General features: G+C 34.9%; 3 protein-coding genes across 8 annotated transcripts in view; 1 reads left to right on the top strand and 2 right to left on the bottom strand.

The window, feature by feature from the left end:
- The window catches only part of LOC127861388 (general transcription factor IIF subunit 1-like), a 36,001-nt gene extending 27,259 nt beyond the window's left edge, over nucleotides 1–8,742 (bottom strand). For both annotated transcript variants that reach the window (XM_052399832.1, XM_052399833.1), the window contains exons 1-4: nucleotides 8,595–8,742; nucleotides 4,492–4,638; nucleotides 1,344–1,555; nucleotides 793–963 (exon numbers count right to left, since the gene is read on the bottom strand). In XM_052399832.1, the coding sequence (XP_052255792.1) occupies nucleotides 793–963; nucleotides 1,344–1,555; nucleotides 4,492–4,638; nucleotides 8,595–8,615 (551 nt within the window). In that variant the 5' untranslated portion in view covers nucleotides 8,616–8,742. The remainder of the gene's footprint in view (nucleotides 1–792; nucleotides 964–1,343; nucleotides 1,556–4,491; nucleotides 4,639–8,594) is intronic.
- A 31-nt stretch (nucleotides 8,743–8,773) lies between these two features.
- The window catches only part of LOC127861399 (uncharacterized), a 35,391-nt gene continuing 25,533 nt past the window's right edge, over nucleotides 8,774–18,631 (top strand). For all 3 annotated transcript variants that reach the window (XM_052399857.1, XM_052399856.1, XM_052399855.1), the window contains exon 1: nucleotides 8,774–8,885. In XM_052399857.1, the coding sequence (XP_052255817.1) occupies nucleotides 8,819–8,885 (67 nt within the window). In that variant the 5' untranslated portion in view covers nucleotides 8,774–8,818. The remainder of the gene's footprint in view (nucleotides 8,886–18,631) is intronic.
- On the bottom strand, nucleotides 13,717–18,150 carry LOC127861398 (uncharacterized). 3 transcript variants are annotated; one of them, XM_052399846.1, is made up of 3 exons: nucleotides 18,048–18,150; nucleotides 16,731–16,946; nucleotides 13,717–14,961 (listed from the first exon to the last, which is right to left on the bottom strand). In XM_052399846.1, exons 2-3 carry the CDS (start codon nucleotides 16,731–16,733, stop codon nucleotides 13,921–13,923), a joined length of 1,044 nt encoding a protein of 347 aa, XP_052255806.1. In that variant the 5' UTR covers nucleotides 16,734–16,946; nucleotides 18,048–18,150; the 3' UTR covers nucleotides 13,717–13,920. The 3 variants fall into 3 exon arrangements, 2 of the variants coding, with proteins under 2 accessions (XP_052255806.1, XP_052255805.1); XR_008040202.1 differs by lacking the exon at nucleotides 18,048–18,150 and having other exon boundaries at nucleotides 16,727–17,383; XM_052399845.1 differs by lacking the exon at nucleotides 18,048–18,150 and having other exon boundaries at nucleotides 16,731–17,380.

The raw sequence follows: 18,631 nt of genomic DNA, 5'->3' as shown, positions 1-18,631 counted from the left end.
GGGTAAACAAAACATAAGGCCAACTCTTGAATTCCCAAATAGTGTTAAGAAATGGTAACTGACAAGTATCTTATCGTGAAAAAATAATTCATAGATAATATTCATATCAATTGTAATAGAACCAATGTCCCTATGTACAGTTGGATTCAATCCCATATTCATTCAAGGAATCAACACGGATAAATAAAGTTGTAGGTGATTGTTTTGAGATGCTACATACACATTCAGTAAAACAATACAATATCAGTGACATAATTCTAAAAGACAAAAAACTATTTAACATTTATGTATGTGAACATTTTAGAAAAACAATAGTATCAATACTGACATACCATAATTTTCTTGCAAGGCTTAACTTTATTTCTCAAAGTTGCTGGGAGACTTTGAGTTATCCATTTATGTGTATAATTATAGAATTCTGATCAGTATTTAGTTCAACATATCCATCAATGGTAAACACAATCAGATGAAACTGATATATCATTCAATTTAACATACATTGGTTTAATTTGAAACAAAAGGTGTTTGCAACATGTGACTCAGCTTGTAGCTTAGTCCTCCCTTCAACAAGCATCCACATCATGTCAAGTTAAACAGATAACACAGACACTATGTAAAGGACTTTTTGAAACAGAAAACCACTTTAACATTACCAGCTTTTCCAGTAAGATAACAATATTTTTACAATGTCAAGGAGTAGAAGGCAACTTTGAAGAATCTGAAACTTTGACAGAGTTTAAGATAACCAAGTTCAGGTGTATTAGAAAATTAGTATTTGAACTTGAGACAAACCTGCTAAATTCTTCTTCTGCCTCTTCTGAGTTTAAGTACTTGTATTTTACCACCGGTTGGAAATTGTACCACTCTTCTATTGGGAAGGCTTCAAAGGCACCGTCGGCACATTTAGTGAAGATATAGTAGGAAGTGTTCTCACTTATTGTTCCTTCTCTCACCCCTTTATATCTGCCCAACACAAAAAATAATAATTATTATTATTTAATTAAGTTAACATTTACAAGTAACAACTTTCAATCAGTAAAATTTGTAATTTTTATTTAATCAAGTTAAACATTTCAAGAAACAATTTTCCATCAGTAAAATGTGATTTATATAATCATTATAACACATAAAGAAAGGGTCAAATGTTGAGGTTTTATGTTTTTCAACATGTTACCTAAGTGGTACTCAGAAAAAAATCTAAATTCAAAACACACATATCAAATGGTAAATGAAGTACAAATAACACATTTTTGAACAAAGCAAGATTTCCATGAATCAGATTCAATAAAAGTTAATTTAATGTTGGCACCTGTTTTCTTGTCAAATCTACTAGTTTTACACACCTTTTACAATCTTTCCCATCGCCAACTTTCATAAGCCATGGCTGATCATTGGGGTTGTACTTTTTTATATTAATGCCATATTTTTTCCGCCTGGCTTCTTCTTTTTGTTCTCTGCCATATTCACTGCCTGCACCAAACTTGGGCATTGCGTCCAGATTATATATAGTCTTGTATTGCCTTAAATTGTTCTCTCTTTCCATTTTGACTTTGCCCTAAAAAGAAAGAAAATCATGAGTTTTTTTTATATATTTAAACAACTAGCCAGATGCATATGGCCAACATATCAATGATGCTTATAATTATTTAACAAGCTGCACCGCGCAAATGTTTACATTTTGGGCTTAAGTGTGGCCATCACCATTTCCCAAGGGGTTTACCTACCCTCTCCACATCGTGCACATATTTTGGTTAATTATTTTTTTGCATTATGAAGGATGAAGTTACAGTCCAAACAAAATATAATATACACTCAACATTTGACAACTAAGTTACAGTTTGGAAATGACCTTTTATTCTGACCTGTTTCTTTGACATTGCCAGACAGTTGTAGTGTACACATGAAACTCAATGTTCACATGGTGAACCTTTGTGTACAAGTGTTTTAAAATTGCATGATGAAGTAATGAAGGTACAGTCCTGACACGCTGTCATGTGGCCGAATTTACCCGGTAACCTTTGACTTTAAAGTTTCATCTTAACCTCAAAGACAGGGAGATTTACATGTGACACATCGTTTCCCATTGTGGACGTTTGTGATCAGTTATTTTACAATTGAATACGGTAATAAATGATGAAGTGATAGCTTGGACAAGAAAATTAGTTGCTTTATGGCAAAATATTACTATTGACCTCTATGTGAGACATTGGCCTTTGATGTAGGGAGAGGTGAGTTTCATGCAACATGCCCTATCCATATAGTGTTTGTTTTGTATATCATGGTGTTTTTGTCCAAAAAAGTGTTTTACTGCCAAAATCCCCTTTGGACTTAAATAAATGACCTTGACATTTGATGTAGACAGATGGGTATAAAAAGAGACATGACATGTCCTCATGGTGGTCATTTGTGTAACGTTTTTAATTATTGCATGATGAATGACAAAGTAAAACACATGACATTCAAGGTAGAGAGATTGGTTTTACACACAGTAAACCTCCACATGTTGTTAGTAAAATGTGCATGATGATTTACAAAGGAAGAGTCAGGACAAGCTGTTTTATATACAACTGTGACCTTTCACCTCTAAGTAAGACCTTGACCTTAAAGGAAAACTGGTGTTACAAGTGACACATCGTTGAACGATGATTAAAATTTGTAGTTATCATAAATTTGCACAGACTTACGACAAATTTAAAGTCTGACACACATAATCTCAATCATTAGGACAGCTGTATTGAGCTTTCTGCATGGGTGTTTGATAAAAACTAATTATTAAAATTGCTTTTTGTTCTAAAATCGATAAGACTTTCTTAAGCTAATTTTAAGGGCAATTAAATCATCAAATAGACTGTCTAGGTTCAGATAAAATGTACAAAATTTTCACTGTTTGCACTTACTGGGCTAGCGCTGGCCCAAAAAATGTTTGAGCCACCCAGATGTAGGGGGGTCCGGGGCATGCCCCCCCCCCCCCCCCACCCCCACCGGAAATTTTTTGGATCCTAGATTGTCTGTGGTGCGTTTTGGGCCTATTGCCAACCAGTTTTCATTTGTTTCAAATAACAATATATACTATAGATTTTTCATATTTCTTTTAATGACAACAAGCACATGTCACATATCATAATATACATCACATCACAATTTTCATCGTAATAGAGATATTTTAATACAGCGCATTTTTGCATTTTTAACAACATGATGAATGGCACGTAAAATACAAGCATACATTTCATTCACAAAATACATTGTTTTGCTGCTTTACTGCTTGCTGGCATCGACGGCATGAGTGTGATCTGAAAATAAAAATAAATAAATACATAGTCAATCTGCATATATACATATAGTTAGACTATAGCATTTCAAAGTAATTTCAAATAAAAATTCCTCTCATCTTCAAAATCTTACCTTTAGACTTTGCATGTTTCGTCACCGAGTCTTTTTCAGGATATTGCAACCTACAGTGAACGTGTTGGAATTCTGCACCTTAATGCATAGGTCACAGTACATTAATTTTGATTCATTCTCAAAGCGAAGCCAATTATTATCAACTCTCCATGACTCTTGGAATGCTCTAGTTTTTGTGTTTTAATTATTTTGTTTGTTTGTTCAGACTCATTTTCGTCCAAAGGACGATTTAAGGTTAAAGAAGTCATGTTAGCGACTGTACGGACAAAGTGGTTACTTCCATTTATATAGTAGACGACATGAATTAGTCTTCCTATGCGTTACAAAATTCGTAACTTTAATTAAATTTTAATTGCAATTAAACCGCGCGTGTTTTTCATGTTTTCCTTTGATTAAAATACGCCGCTGTTAGTTATCATAGTGTGTGAATTAAACGATCAAATTAATTAATTAACACCTTTTCATTTCAATCGAAAATCGGCAGAAAGTTGTAACATCAACGACATAGAACTAGTTATTTAATTATCACTCTTTAATTTATATCGATAGTCAGCTTGGAAATAATTAATTTATTGTCACGCTTATTTTCATTTTTAATCTTATAATACGACATTTGCGACCATCCGCTATTTTGTTTGCAGACGACAATATTAACTGTGTATTCATAGCTCCACCCATTTTTACGTTTCATTCAACAACGTCATTTCATGTGTAAGCCAGCTCAGTTTTGATTGGCCAGCTACCATGTGCACTTCAATAACAATAAGGTAAAGCGATGTCTCGATACAGGTGCAGATTGGTTTTCGTTCACTGTTCAAATTGCGAATACTTTCATTGAAACAAAGAGAAAAATATAGAAAACCAGTTTCGGGTTAAAATGTCGGCTGTTTTCAATGAAATTTTACGAGATTTTAGCATTTTCGCAAATCGGATTTTTCTTGAGCCAAGTTCTCAATATTTTCGCAAATGGCTCAAGTGGCGAATGACAGCGCGAGCCCTGACTTATTGATTCATTTCATATTGAACAAGTTTCGATGTTTTGAAAATTTAATAACCTTTAAATAAACAAATAATTAAACTTCTTACATGTGACAATTTTAAGAAGTCAATGTCTGTCCCTGAGGCAAATTTGATCATGCTGTATTTCTTCAAAGGATCATTGGGAACTCTCACAACATATTCGCTTGCATTTCCCTGGCTACCAGAGGATGCCCCTGGTTTAGATACTGCAACCTGAAACATGTCAATTTCCAGTTATCTTCTGAATTCCTAAAAAAACGGAATCACTATGGCTCCACAATAAACGAGAGCGCCGATGGCGCTGAAAGCATAGTTGCAAGATACAGGGAAGATGCTGCTGAAGTAAATGTTTAGGTCAAAATATACTAAATAGTTTCCTTATATGTTTCGATGTAAAAGCGACAACTTTGAGCGAAAATAAATACAACATTTTGCACATAGAGACCCCCATAACAATACCTTTTCTTGACGGGCATTCTTAGCTGAATCGATTTAAGCAATAAAAAAGATTTGTCATGTTCAAACCAAAAACAAATTCGACTCAAATCAAAATCGACTGTTTTTGCGCCTTTTTCGGCCGTTTTCTAGTGGATTGTAACCTTTTGCAGTGCCATTTTTTACTTTAATCTCCAACTTTTTCCTATTTCAGGGATTAAGTAGTGAACACCTATGCTTACCCTATCAATATCTCCAAACGATAAAACCAGAACAAAGTGTACAACATGCCTTCGAGGAAAATATGATGATTTGTTTAGAAAGTACAGCCCTTCATGACTCGATTATTTAGTATATTGTAGCCTTAACGATTGCTGACATCACGAGTCGCCCCCCTTGTTAACAAAATGCTCTATTTTTAGAAACGGGAATTCCAAATAGTGACGAATGTGAATGGTTACAAAATGACATAACTATGAAAATAAATACGTAGAATTACATTATTTCACGCATACCATTATGCAACCATCCGTTTTCTTTTCCGACTTGATACATTTACAGCTTTCCATTTAATATTTTACAGACACAGCACTCGTCCAGAATTCACGCGAATCCATTAAATCCGATGCCACATTTAAACCGTTAACTCTACTCGTAACGTAAATTTCTGGCTCAAAGTAAATCATTTTAACTTCAATTAACACATCTCTTACTTTTAAACTCTACTTCATCAAATCCATAGAAAGGCACGTCAGAATCCATGTCATAAATCAGAAAACATTCATCGTACTCCGCCATTTTTTACACATTTTCAAAGAATAAAAGTGCTTTATGCCCCACTTCCTGCTGAGAATATGTTTTAATTTCTATTTAAAATTAACCGATGAAATGTTACATATACTTTAACCAGGGCCTTATTAATTCAGTTATGTAAACATTTGACCTCTCACAGAACAGTAAACGAAGGAAATAGAAATTGGGATCCCATATAAATTAGGTGTGAGGTCACTATCAACAAGAACAGAATTGTTTTACGAACGAAATTTGTTTTAGGTTATAAGAAGATTTTTGACATAAAACGGTCTTAGAAAAATTCACTAAAAACGGTGTCAGCAATATTCTTGGAAGAAAACGTTAAAAAAACGTTTCCCCCCAAAAAATTGTAAGAATTACCATATGCTAAATTAAATAGATATTTCGTCTGAATTTTGATCAGGTAAGGCTTCATAAAGGGTAACCGACCGATGTGGATTTTCAAAATGTGGTATATACCTTAAGCATAGGTGCAAGCACCTATGCTAAAAATCATATTCCAATATATTGTTAGATGGTGAACCTGTTTGGCAATAAATTGCAAGATATTGTTATTAATTATGTCGGAAATGCCATTATTACTTCTATATTTTGTTGCTTACCTACAATTTGGCCATAAAATATTTCTTGTAATTCCCACTTCAAATCGTTATATTTGTAAATTGTAAAATACTTACAGGTGACACTAATTTTAACAAATCTATTTCTCACTAAGTAAAAAGTATTTATTAAACATTTATATATTTCAGTAGTGTTATTTTGATCACTTGTTTTTATTCTTCTTTTAATTTAAAATAAGTTTTTACATGTTAAAACCAAACGTGAGAAATTCACGAATAGCTCTTCATGAACTTTTAACGCTTTATACTTTTGATAGGATATTTATTTCAAGGTTAATCACTTTTCAACTAAATTGTTCTCTTAAGGTTAAACTTCAATCTATACACTGAGACTAAAATTATCATGTTCATCAATCCTTGACGGCGGTCATACATAAATAATAAATTATTTTCATCATTATACACTCAACTCACCAATAGAGTGTCACACTAATAGGGGATCACTATCGTGTATTTCATGAAAAAGTGTAATCAAATCAAAATCAATTGTTGCATAGTGTGTCCCTTGGATAAATGTACAATTTTACAAATTTGTGAAAAGATGCTCCAACTGTTGATCTGACAGGGGAGATAATTCTGTAAACAGTCAGGGGTTCCACTGGCCCAAAAAAAGTTGTCGCCACTTTTTCGCGGCGTGAATACTGTCGGTTATTCCACCTTATTAATAAGAACAATCATTTTAAGAAACCTTACTACATTAATGTCATTGACTATATTATCACTTTAAAAAGTATGTTATTTCATAAAAAAAAACACCAATAAGTACCTTCATAAGTCATACCTTCATAAGTATTAATAAGCTTTATTTGTATATAAATAACATTTTTTTCAACTTGATAAACAACACAGATAACCAAAATAATCTAATAATGTTAACATCAATGTATTAAACAGTATGCTGCATAAATGTTTCGAAATTAATTATTTAAACATAAAATCACACCAATGTTCATCATTTGAAAGGGAATCAGAAAATAAAGCATCTCACTTCAAATTGTTTAACAGTTATATTTGGTCATTTGGACATGATATACATCAGCTTCTGTTGTTAGCAAGTTTTCTGTTAGTGGTGGATGATTTCCAGGTTCAATTAAATGACTGTTGTTCACGCCTTTTTCCTGACAGAGAGGCCCAGATAATTGCCACAATCCATTCTAGTTGCCTGAAATAACATAAAACATATTTTTACAAACTATCAACATCAAACCAACACATAAATGTACCTATCTTTTAATGTCCGAATTTAACATATCCGAAATATAGTACATCGAGTGAATGTTTTATATTTAATTCAGAAATTGTTGTTTTCTTAATCAATTTATATCCTTCCCAGAACATAACAATAATGAATCTATTAAACAGAAAAGCTCACAAATACCTGTTGAAACAAGTTTTTATTTGTTGATGTGGAGAAATTAAATGCTTTTGCCAGCCCCATGGTTTTGATTTTAACAAAGAAATAGCGGCCCTAATAATCATTATAATTATTGATCGTCGTGACAGTTTGTCCCCGTGTTACTTAACTTATTGCTCAATATCATTAAGGAGCCGTTAATCCGATAATAACCCCCATAAAACTTGACAATAGCAGTAAAAACACCATTTGTAACACTTACACGCTTCGGTGATTTCTAATGCACTCTGCACTGTAGGTCGCTTACATCGTCGTAAATCAATATTTACAACTGACAGACGCTGGCCGCTAATGCTCGGTCGCGTGCTTTCGACTCGCAGTACATTTTCGGATAGGATTTTAACGACTTTTTGAAATTCGCCACTTTTAAAAAATTGGAGCCACATTTAAAAATTTAGCGCCATTTGGCGCCAATGGCGATCGACAGCGGAACCCCTGACAGTGATCCTCTATTGGCGATAGTGAGTGCTTTTGTGTATATCATTTTATTATAGGTAATGTTTATTTATTTTCAATGAAACATTTTTTAATCTGAAATATGGTTAAATGACAGCGTTATAAACTGTTTATTTTATAGTTTTTGTGATCATATGATATTTTTTCATTGTCACACTTTCATTGGTCATTTTTGCAAAAAATCAGAAGTGTACTGCGGCAAAATAATAATACAGAAAAATGATATAACACTAACAGCATTTATTTTTACATCTTGTCATATACACACAAAAGCCATAAGGACAAAATTCTAATGAAAATATTTAAGTTTTTTTGGCATGTGATTTTCTATTGGCAACTTGATAGTAGTAGATGAAAGAAGTGTAATATTATGAAACTTTTTATAATCCTTAGAGGACATAAGGTATATACACATGAATAAACACATGTACCTGCTGAACATTGGTTGCCATTTTCAATTTTAAACCAGCTCCACTATCAATGTCCGGCTATACGAATTTAATTTTCTCGTTCAAATGAAACGTTGTTAGTTAAAACTGAAGTACTGAAGCTGTGATTTTGACAATAAATATGTTTTAAAATAGATTTATATTATAATTAAAATTGTGTTTTTTTCCATGAAATAATACGAAGAAATGAACATGGGCATGTAAAGATGGCCAGAAACGAAGAAAAACATGCTGGAAGACTAAATAGGCTATGGTTGCAGCGCTTAGACGAAGGTATTTTTCCATTCTTTTTTTCAGACAGGATTTTAAACTTAAGTGTGTTTGTATTTTGAATTGATTTTTTGTTGGTTAGCTAGTTTTTAACGTGACATACGTTATCTATCTATATACTTGTAACTTCCGGTTTAAACATCAACATCCGGTTTAAAACTACAGGTAGTTCGTTGAGTTTTTCCAGTATTTTTTAAGCCTGATTGTACCAACTAAAAGAATACACAATGATGCTTATGTCCTCTATAGCATTGGCATTTGTTGTGCTAGGATTAGTGAAGGCCCCAGACTGTTACAGTGCAAAAAATATCGTGCAGAAATATCCCGGTGTGACCCAAATTCGACGATGTAACAGTTACATGAAGCAATATATAGCAAATAATGAAAGAAATAATGAAATGTTTAAAAGCACAAAATAATATTTTAAACTCGGCTGTATTACTTTGAAATGATTCCAAGACAATAATCATCCATTTAATCCAGGGTTGGCATATTGACCGGTCAATTGAGTATTGACCGGGCCGGCGGTCAATACCCGGTTAAAACCGGTCAATACTGGTCATTACTGGTCTTTACTGGTCAATACTGGTCGATTGAAAATTGTAGCATTTAAACATTACAAAGGAGCCATTTTATATTAAATCAATAATTATTCTGTAATTGATAAACTTTTTGCTGAGTTATTTTTTGTAAAAAAAATCTTTAAAGCTGTAAAAAGTTACTTCTTTATTATTTATGGAAACAGCCTCAAATACATAAGGACTAAGGCAATATCTTTATCTCAGTGTATCACATCTGTTACTAAAGTACTATTGTAGGTACCATTGCATTTCACTTATCTATTGATATATCTATTTGATAAGCAGATGGACAAACAGAACTCTTGTGTATGCTAGGGTTATAAATCTGGCCTCTTAGTTGGTAATAAAATGCATGCAGTGTTATGTCTCTGATATTGACAATTAAGCAAATCTGCCCTTCGGCTATTTCATATCACTCACACAAAAGAAGATTAACACATTGTACTTACTATTAATTTAATAGTTACTTCTAACTTGTTTCCTTTCTGTATTAAGAGGTTTTTTTCCCTTTCATATTAAAAAGTTCAATTGGTATTCAAATGAATAAACAATCAAAGTTCTTGATTTTGCCAACAAATAATGTTTTCCAATTGTGGGTCTACTCTTCTTTTCAATTATTTTTTTCTTTTAATAATTATTTCTTATTATGTTTTTATATTCTTATATCAATAAAAAAAAGTTTTTTACACTATTTTGTTTAAAAAGTATTAAAAGAAATCAATGCAAGAATACATGACAAGTAAGGATTGTGTCAAAAAGATGCCATTTAAGGCCCTATTATCAGTTTTGGGTGCCCCAACCTGTATAGGTGAGAAGACTGTTAGAAGACTGTGGGGACAGTGGGGTATGAGGAACAACGCATACACAGTAATTTACAGGTTCTTGTTGAATCAAGCACAGAATTATCTGTGCATCATAATTCATTAGAATTGAAAAAAAGTTCAATTGACCAGAAAAATCGAATTGACCAACTTTGACTTATTTGCAAAATTTTGAGAGATTGGCCTACAAATTGCATGAACAGGTATAAAATAGTGGGTATTAATAGCTTAAGACATTATTGGCAACATGTCTGTTTAATTTATATTATCAATATTGTTTAATTAGGCATGGAATATAAATTAAAATTGGGGGTAAAGTTCAATCGACCAGTATTGACCAGTAATGACCACTTCGGGAGTATTGACCGGGGCGGTTTTAACCGGTAAAAACCGCTGGTTAAAACCGGGGGCGGTCGATTGGTGCCAACCCTGATTTAATTTAATCAATACAAATAGAACATCGTCGAATTTAGGTGTCGTCGAATTTGGGTTGCGGTAGGATACTCGATCACTCTGTAGTAGATGCAAACTTCTCCTGACGTGCTGTTCTATTAGACTCAAGCAGCTGCTTAGACCCAAATCCATGCATAAATCCCTGTACAAAACTTATCTTCCTGAGCATTCTACTCCTTATGCTGTCGCAGTACATTGAACAAAATCCAGGACCTACCCTGATACCGGAAGTCATCGGAGACACATCTACTGTGTTTCCATGTGGTTGTTGTGAGCAGCCTGTGACGTTGTCCTGCCAAGGTGTCTTCTGTGTTTTCTGTTATGCTTGGTATCATGCGGACTGCCATAATGTGTCTAATAGCATGTATGATAGACTTGGAAATGGCTCTCGATGGTGCAGTGGTCCGTTACTGGATACCTTACTGCAGAACAGACACCTATCGCCACTCCTTCTTTATCTCTGGAGCTCGATTGTGGAACCAGCTTCCAAAGCACCTCACAGTTTTACAGACCCCAGAGTCATTCAGGGAAGGACTGGTCGGCCTCATATTCTAACATTGAGCTTTCCTGACTGTACATATTATAAATATTATAAATGTTTTTTTGTTTGTTTAACTGCACTCTCACGATCACCTTGTATATAACAAATGTACGAGTATGCTCCAGAGTGAGATTAGTACATCACATGGAAGAAGAAGAAGCATCGGGGTTTGGAAATGTCTCCAATGTGAAAACATGAATGTCACCTCCACATACTGCAAGCCTTGAATCTTTCGAAACACCAAACAAATATAACAATCTTAACAACATCTCAGATATCACAAGTCCTATGCATATAACATCACCAGATGGACATAACACTCATCCAATAACATCAACACCAAAAACAAGCAAACAAGCACCACACCAACCCAAGCAATTTTACACCAAAAACAAAATCAAACGCTCACTTAAGGTTCTAATTGTTAACTGCGGATTCATCGTCAAAAAGAAATCTGAATATGAAAATATGGTCAATTCAACAAAGCCCGATATCATCATAGGCACAGAGTCATGGTTAAAACCTAAGCACTACAACAATGAAATCTTCAATCCTGACCTTGGTTACACCCCTTTTAGAAGAGATCGGCAAAACCAAGCAGGGGGTGGGGTATTCATTGCTGTTAAAAAATTGCATCGTAGCTCAGGAAGCAACACACCTACATACAGACTGTGAAAACGTCTGGGTCATGGTAGACATCCATGGTTTTAAGTCCCTCCTGATTGGCTCCTACTACAAACCCAAAGAATATGACCCCCATAGCCTGGAAGAGTTCAAAAAGTCTATATCCATAGCTACCAAATCTTAAGCAAATGTATGGGTTGGCGGCGACTTTAAAATGCCAAAGTTAAACTGGTCAAACATTGCCCCAACTGATGACTGCAAAAATCAATCCTACTACCGCGATTTTATTGATACCCTATATGACCACAACCTGACCCAAATTCTTCAAGACCCTACCCGAGAAAACCATATCCTTGACCTGTTTCTAACCAATAATCCTTCCGTTGTAAACAGGAGCTATTATTATCCCGGGTATAAGTGACCATGATGCAGTCCTAGTTGACACAAATATATCTGCTAGTATGAAACCTCAAAAACCTAGAAAAATACATCTATTGAAAAAAGCAAACTGGGAGGACTTTAAGGCCCACATAAATGAACTCCATAAATCTCTTACAAGGTCAAACAATTATAAGAAAAAATACGTAGAAGAACTTTGGCATTCCATTTCCAGGTCCATAGAAGAAGGGGTTAACACTTTTATCCCGTCAAAAATGTCATCCTCCAAAAACAAGCTCCCATGGATACAGGTCACCCTCAAACGCCTTTATAGGAAACGGGACAAAGCATATAAAAGATACATGTTACACAAATCTGACAACACAAAGAACACTACCTTGCTCTCAAACATCAATGCAGAAAAGAAACAAGACAAGCATACCAAAACTACCTTGCAGACATCCTCAACATCAACAGCACACCAGATCACGAATACAGCAACAACAGACCAAACACCAAAAAACTATACTCAAACACGCAAAGCAAGACTCAACTGGCATTGACTCACTCAAGAAAAACAATAAACTGCACACATCTGACCAATATAAAGTCACAGCACTAAATGAACAATTTCAGTCTGTACATGTATTTACATCCAAATCTCCTATCTCGCTCAAATCCCTGGCCGAAATGAAGGTACAGAACAATGCAGATACAGAAAGAGAGACCCCAAATGAAATGTTTAGTTCTCATAACCCCATGCCTGACATTGAACTCTCCACTAATGGTATCGAAAAACTCCTAAAAAATCTTGATCTTCTTAAAGCTGCAGGGCCTGACCAAATAAGACCAACAGTTCTTAAAAATCTCAGTAAAGAACTTGCCCCAATTCTGTTAGAGTTATTCAAAAAATCACTGCAGCATGGCTCCATCCCTGAAATATGGAAAATGTCCCCTCATCCAAGCTTTAGTGAGGGATGAAGGGGCATTATTGGAGTATAGCCGGAGGCTGAGCATGTATAAATTAGCATATCGTTCTAGCGACTCGCTCTTTACAGAACCGGTTTAACCGATTGAAAATCATTTAATTGAGCGAACCCTATGACGTCAACAACCACATTTCTCATAAGTTTAAAGCTAGGCGTTTTTTGTGAATACCCGTATCATGGGAGGGAATCCAATACATATGGGATTAAAAAACAATCTTCATAAAATATGTAAAAGGGTTGGGTTTATACATGCTCAGCCTCCGGCTATACTCCAATAATGCCCCTTCATCCCTCACTAAAGCTTGGATGAGGGGACATTATTTTCGTATAGCCTTCAGCTTCACATGTATAAATTAGCATCTTTAAAGACAAAAAACGCCTGCATAAATAACAATTAGAACATATACTCAGTTTAAAAAAGAACAAATCAAAACCAACACTGAGCAATACCATATGCAAGAAAAATACATTTATTTTCCCAAATTTCATTGAATATCAAATTTGTAGGATACATGTAAATATCAACAAATTCAATAAGAAAATGAACATATGTAGCCTAACAACCACAATTATTGACATTACTGTAACAATGTCATAATGATGAAGTATTCATAAACAGAGAAAAATCCCGTCCTAATATTTAATTAAACGTTACTTTGAAAACACGCTGTTTACAAAACTTTTTGAATCAACAGACTCCCTCAAATAGAACTTTTTAAAATTCTTATCTGATGTCCAATCAGCTGTACTTAAGATGTCTTTAAGTCTACAACCTTTTGCATATGCAGCTGATGTAGAGGCACTTCGAAATGAATGTGCTTTAAAATAATCAGTGTTTATACCTGAAAGGTCCAACACACTCTTTAGCCATCTAGCAATAGTACTAGATGTAACTGCTTTATAAGTCACATAAGAAATGAACAATTTTGAAGATTTCCTAAGTGGTTTCGTAACTCTAATATAAAACAACAAAGAATGCAAAATGCATAATTTTTCATCCTTAAAATGTTCAATCTTCATAACATAAGGTCTACCTAACTTGGTAGTTTTCAATAAATTAGGAAACACACAAATAAGCACAGCCCCTTCTTTTTTCATACAAGACAAATCCATAGAAATCAAAGTTTGAGCTCTAGGTGCATTTCCTAATGCCAAAAGTGCAACCACTTTAAATGTTAACATTTTTAATGATAAATTACACAATGGATTCAAAGACTTTAAAAAATTCAATACAAGAGTAACATCCCACACAAACTGGTATCTAGGTACTGGAGGACGAGAATGAAAAACTCCCTTCATAAATTTCTGAATTAAAAAACAGTCTTTACACCACTTATTTCCAAAAAAGGGTAATGTTTGCATTAACATTGATTTATGAGTGTTCAACACAGAGTATGACTTGTTAATAGACCTTAAATGCTCCAAGTATTGAAGTACAGTTACTTCAGATGAGTTAAAGGGAGAAGTTTCCCTGCACATACACCAAGACATCCACTTCCGCCATGCAGAATCATACTGTTTGAGAGTTCCTCTTCTCCAGGCAGCCAAGATGATGGTTGTAGTCTCTGATGAAAGTCCTCTACAACGGAGGGCCTCCCCGATACAACTGCCGCGACCAAGTCGAGTCTCTTTGACAACGGGTGAACTTGTCCATTGTGTGGTAATGTCAGGATGTCTCGATGTCTTGGAAGTCTGACCGGAAAATCAGAAATAATTTCCATTAAACAAGGAAACCAAGGTTGTGTCCGCCATAAAGGAAATATAACAATTGCTCTGTCCACAGCATCTTCTTTAATTTTGCAGATTACCTTCCCTACTAATGAAAACGGTGGAAAAATATATGGTTTAGTATCATGCCATGACATATGAAAAGCATTAGCAAATATTGCACCTGGCTCTTGAAACCATGACACAAATAGCTCGGTTTGCTTGTTTAACCTTGATGCAAATAGATCAATCAACGGTGTAAAAAACTGACAGCAAATTCTTTCAAAAACCTGTTTCTTTAACATCCATTCTGATGAATCAGAAAAATTTCTGGAATAAAAATCAGCTTCAACATTTTTGACACCTGGTATGTGAACGGCTGTAATAAATATGTCCCTTTTAATACACCAATACCATACATCCCTGGCTATAGAGTCCATAACACTGCATGTCATTCCACCCATATCATTAATATACTTGATGGCGATTACATTATCTGATTGGATTTCAATATGTTCATTACAATAGTCTGAATAAAGGGATTGCAAGACATTAAAAATTGCCATCAGTTCCAAAATATTTATGGATAATTGCATTTCATTTGTCGTCCATCTGCCATTAGCAAATTTATTATTTTGGGTATTCACACCACCCCATCCTTGAAGAGAAGCATCAGTCTTGCAATGACAAGAAATGAGTTTTGGTTTTATGCTTTTACCATTTTTGTCTCGCACATTGTTAAGCCACCAGATAATGTCATTTCTGGATGATATTGACAACTGAATACTATTGTCAAAGTTTGAGTCTGAACACAAGCCAGTAAGCTTGTCTCTTTCTAAAGATCTATAATGTAAAGGCGCTTCTAACACTGCATTAAATGCATTAACTAACAACCCAATAAAAGACGCTAAATGTCTTACAACAACTAATTTTGTTTTTAACAACTTTTCAGCTTGTTTACGTATTTTCTCCAACTTTTCTTCTGTTAAAAATACTCTGAAAAGTACAGTGTCAATTACAAACCCAAAAAACACTATTCTTTGTGTGGGAACTAAAACAGATTTCTTGTCATTGATAGAAAATCCCAGTGATGTAAGAATATGGACAACTGTATCAGTATTGTTTTTGCAAGTCTCTTTGTCTTTATTCATTGTTAAAGAGTCATCAATATAGTACGAACAGCGTATCCCAATCTGACGAAAATATGAAAAGACTGGTTTCAACACTTTAGTAAACACATATGGTGCCGATGCTAAACCAAAACACAAACACACAAATTTATATAAATGGCCATTCCAATAAAATTTCAAAAACTTTTGACTTTCCGCATGTATTGGTATATGAAAATAAGCTTGCTCCATATCAACAGAAGTCAAAAAATCATCTTTTTGCAATAAATCAAGAACCACCTTAAAGGTTTCTTGTTTAAAATGATTGTATTGAACAAACTCATTTAAAAACTTTAAATTTATAACAGGTCGATATTTCCCGTTCGGTTTTGGAACAATAAACAGTGTTGAAATAAACTCATTTGGTTCGTGTATAGTTTCAACAATGGCACCTATGTTTATCAAGGTCTTAATTTCTTCCTCCACAATCTTACGCTGTTCACTTATAAAGGGAAATTCCAAAGGCACTCTTTTTTGAATAGGTTGTTTATCAAAAACAATCCTGTAACCACTGACAGTATCTAAAACCCATTTATCTGAGGTTAATCTTCTCCATGAATCAATAAAGAACTGTGTCTTACCTACCATCGATCTATTTTCCACTTGGGGATTGGCCGTATCCACCTCGTCCTCGAAAACTGCCACCTGAGAGACCCCTTCGAAAAGGTCGCCCGCCTCTCTGTGGGTATGGTTGGAAACGGCCTACACCAGCGCCACCATAATTTGAATAATTGGAACTGCCTCTGTATGGCCTGTGAGTTGGACGTAGAGTCTTTGACTTCCACCATGGTTTTCCTGATCCTATATTAAACATTGAGTCACAGGCTTTCAGGTCTTTTGTAACATCATCTCCAAACAACTTGGTAGTGATTGGCATACTAACATTGCATAGTGATGCATACTTTTTATTCAGGTGTGGCCTAATACCATATCTGCGTTTAACAGAAATATTGTATTGCACTTGACCCATTAGAGTAAGGGCATCTGCAATATATTCCTTGCATTGAACTTTAACATTTGACTTTTTAACTGTTTCTGCCAGCTTGATAATGGGAACCATAGCAGCAGTCAAAATTGCCTGCACATCTTGCAGCCCCTTATCTGAGGCATGGCCTTTTCTATCCATTATACGCCACACCTCGGCATTAACAATAGGAGGGCAGGCTTTGTCAAGGTTCCCAGGAATTTTATATTTAGAAACAATTCCCTCAATGTCACAAGGTGTACTACAAGCTAAATTAATCATATGAGCAAGGGAATCAGCAATATGTTGACCCTTCTCCATAGCTTTGGTTTTGGGAGGCGACCATTCCTCGTCAGAATCACTATTGGAAAAAAGTTCATTACAAATTTTCCTTGCCACACTAGAGCCATGTTCATTGTCCGAAATGTGTTCATTATCCGAAATATGTTCATTGTCCGAAATGTCATCTCTATCAATTGAGACGTGAATATTGGGTCTGTCATAAAATGGTCTTCTGTCAGATTGCTCGGCAACTAAACCAAGCTTTTGTTTCAATACCAAAAGGTCTTCAGAAGACAAATTATTTAAGTCCATAGTTTGTTTTTTACTTTTCGAACATGAAGGCTTTTGCAAATCCGGTTTAGGTTTCTTTTTACTTTCAGGTTTGGATTTTTTAGAGGATTTTACAATCTTTTTCCCTTTCACCGGACTTTTATGTCGTTTTTCGGTACAGACATCGTCTGTACAAACATCAATTGTTTGAGCAACGTATGGCGTGTCGACAATGTCGAAACCAGAAAATTCAGTATCCGACGAGTCGGATAGTCTGAGGACATCGTCCCCACGAGTGCTGGTCATTTCAATTCCCGAAACCAAAGCTCTGGACAGCGTCCTAAAGCGCACTCAATATAAAATAAAAATCACCAAGTAAGACTTACCAACCGAACACGTGGTCCAAAAGAAGAATAGAATTAACGTGCACGATGTTGTCGCTTCGAGCGCTAAAACGATTATGAGAAATGTGGTTGTTGACGTCATAGGGTTCGCTCAATTAAATGACTTTCAATCGGTTAAACCGGTTCTGTAAAGAGCGAGTCGCTAGAACGATATGCTAATTTATACATGTGAAGCTGAAGGCTATACGAAAATAATGGCAAATGTGGCCCCAGTTTACAAAAAAGGCTCCAGGTCAGACCCAGCTAACTACCGCCCTATCTCTCTTACCTGTATCCTGTGCAAAGCCCTGGAACACATAGTCTCATCTAGCATCACTAAGCACTTCACAAAATCTAATCTCTTCTATGAACTGCAGCACGGGTTTTGAGAAAAGAGGTCATGTCACTTCTAATGCTCATTGATGATATCCTTCAGGCTGTAAACCTAAAAAGCCAAGTTGACCTCATATGGTTAATCATGAAAAACTACTTTATAAGCTGCACTACTATGGAATTAGAGGCCATACTCTTAAGTGGATAAAAAGTTTCCTGAACAATAGGTCACAATCTGTAGTTGTTAATGGCTA

Source organism: Dreissena polymorpha, chromosome 16 (assembly GCF_020536995.1).
Source record: "Dreissena polymorpha isolate Duluth1 chromosome 16, UMN_Dpol_1.0, whole genome shotgun sequence".
NCBI lineage: Eukaryota > Metazoa > Mollusca > Bivalvia > Myida > Dreissenidae > Dreissena > Dreissena polymorpha.
Note: the sequence above shows the minus strand (reverse complement) of the source record. Positions and strands in the feature narration are given on the sequence as shown.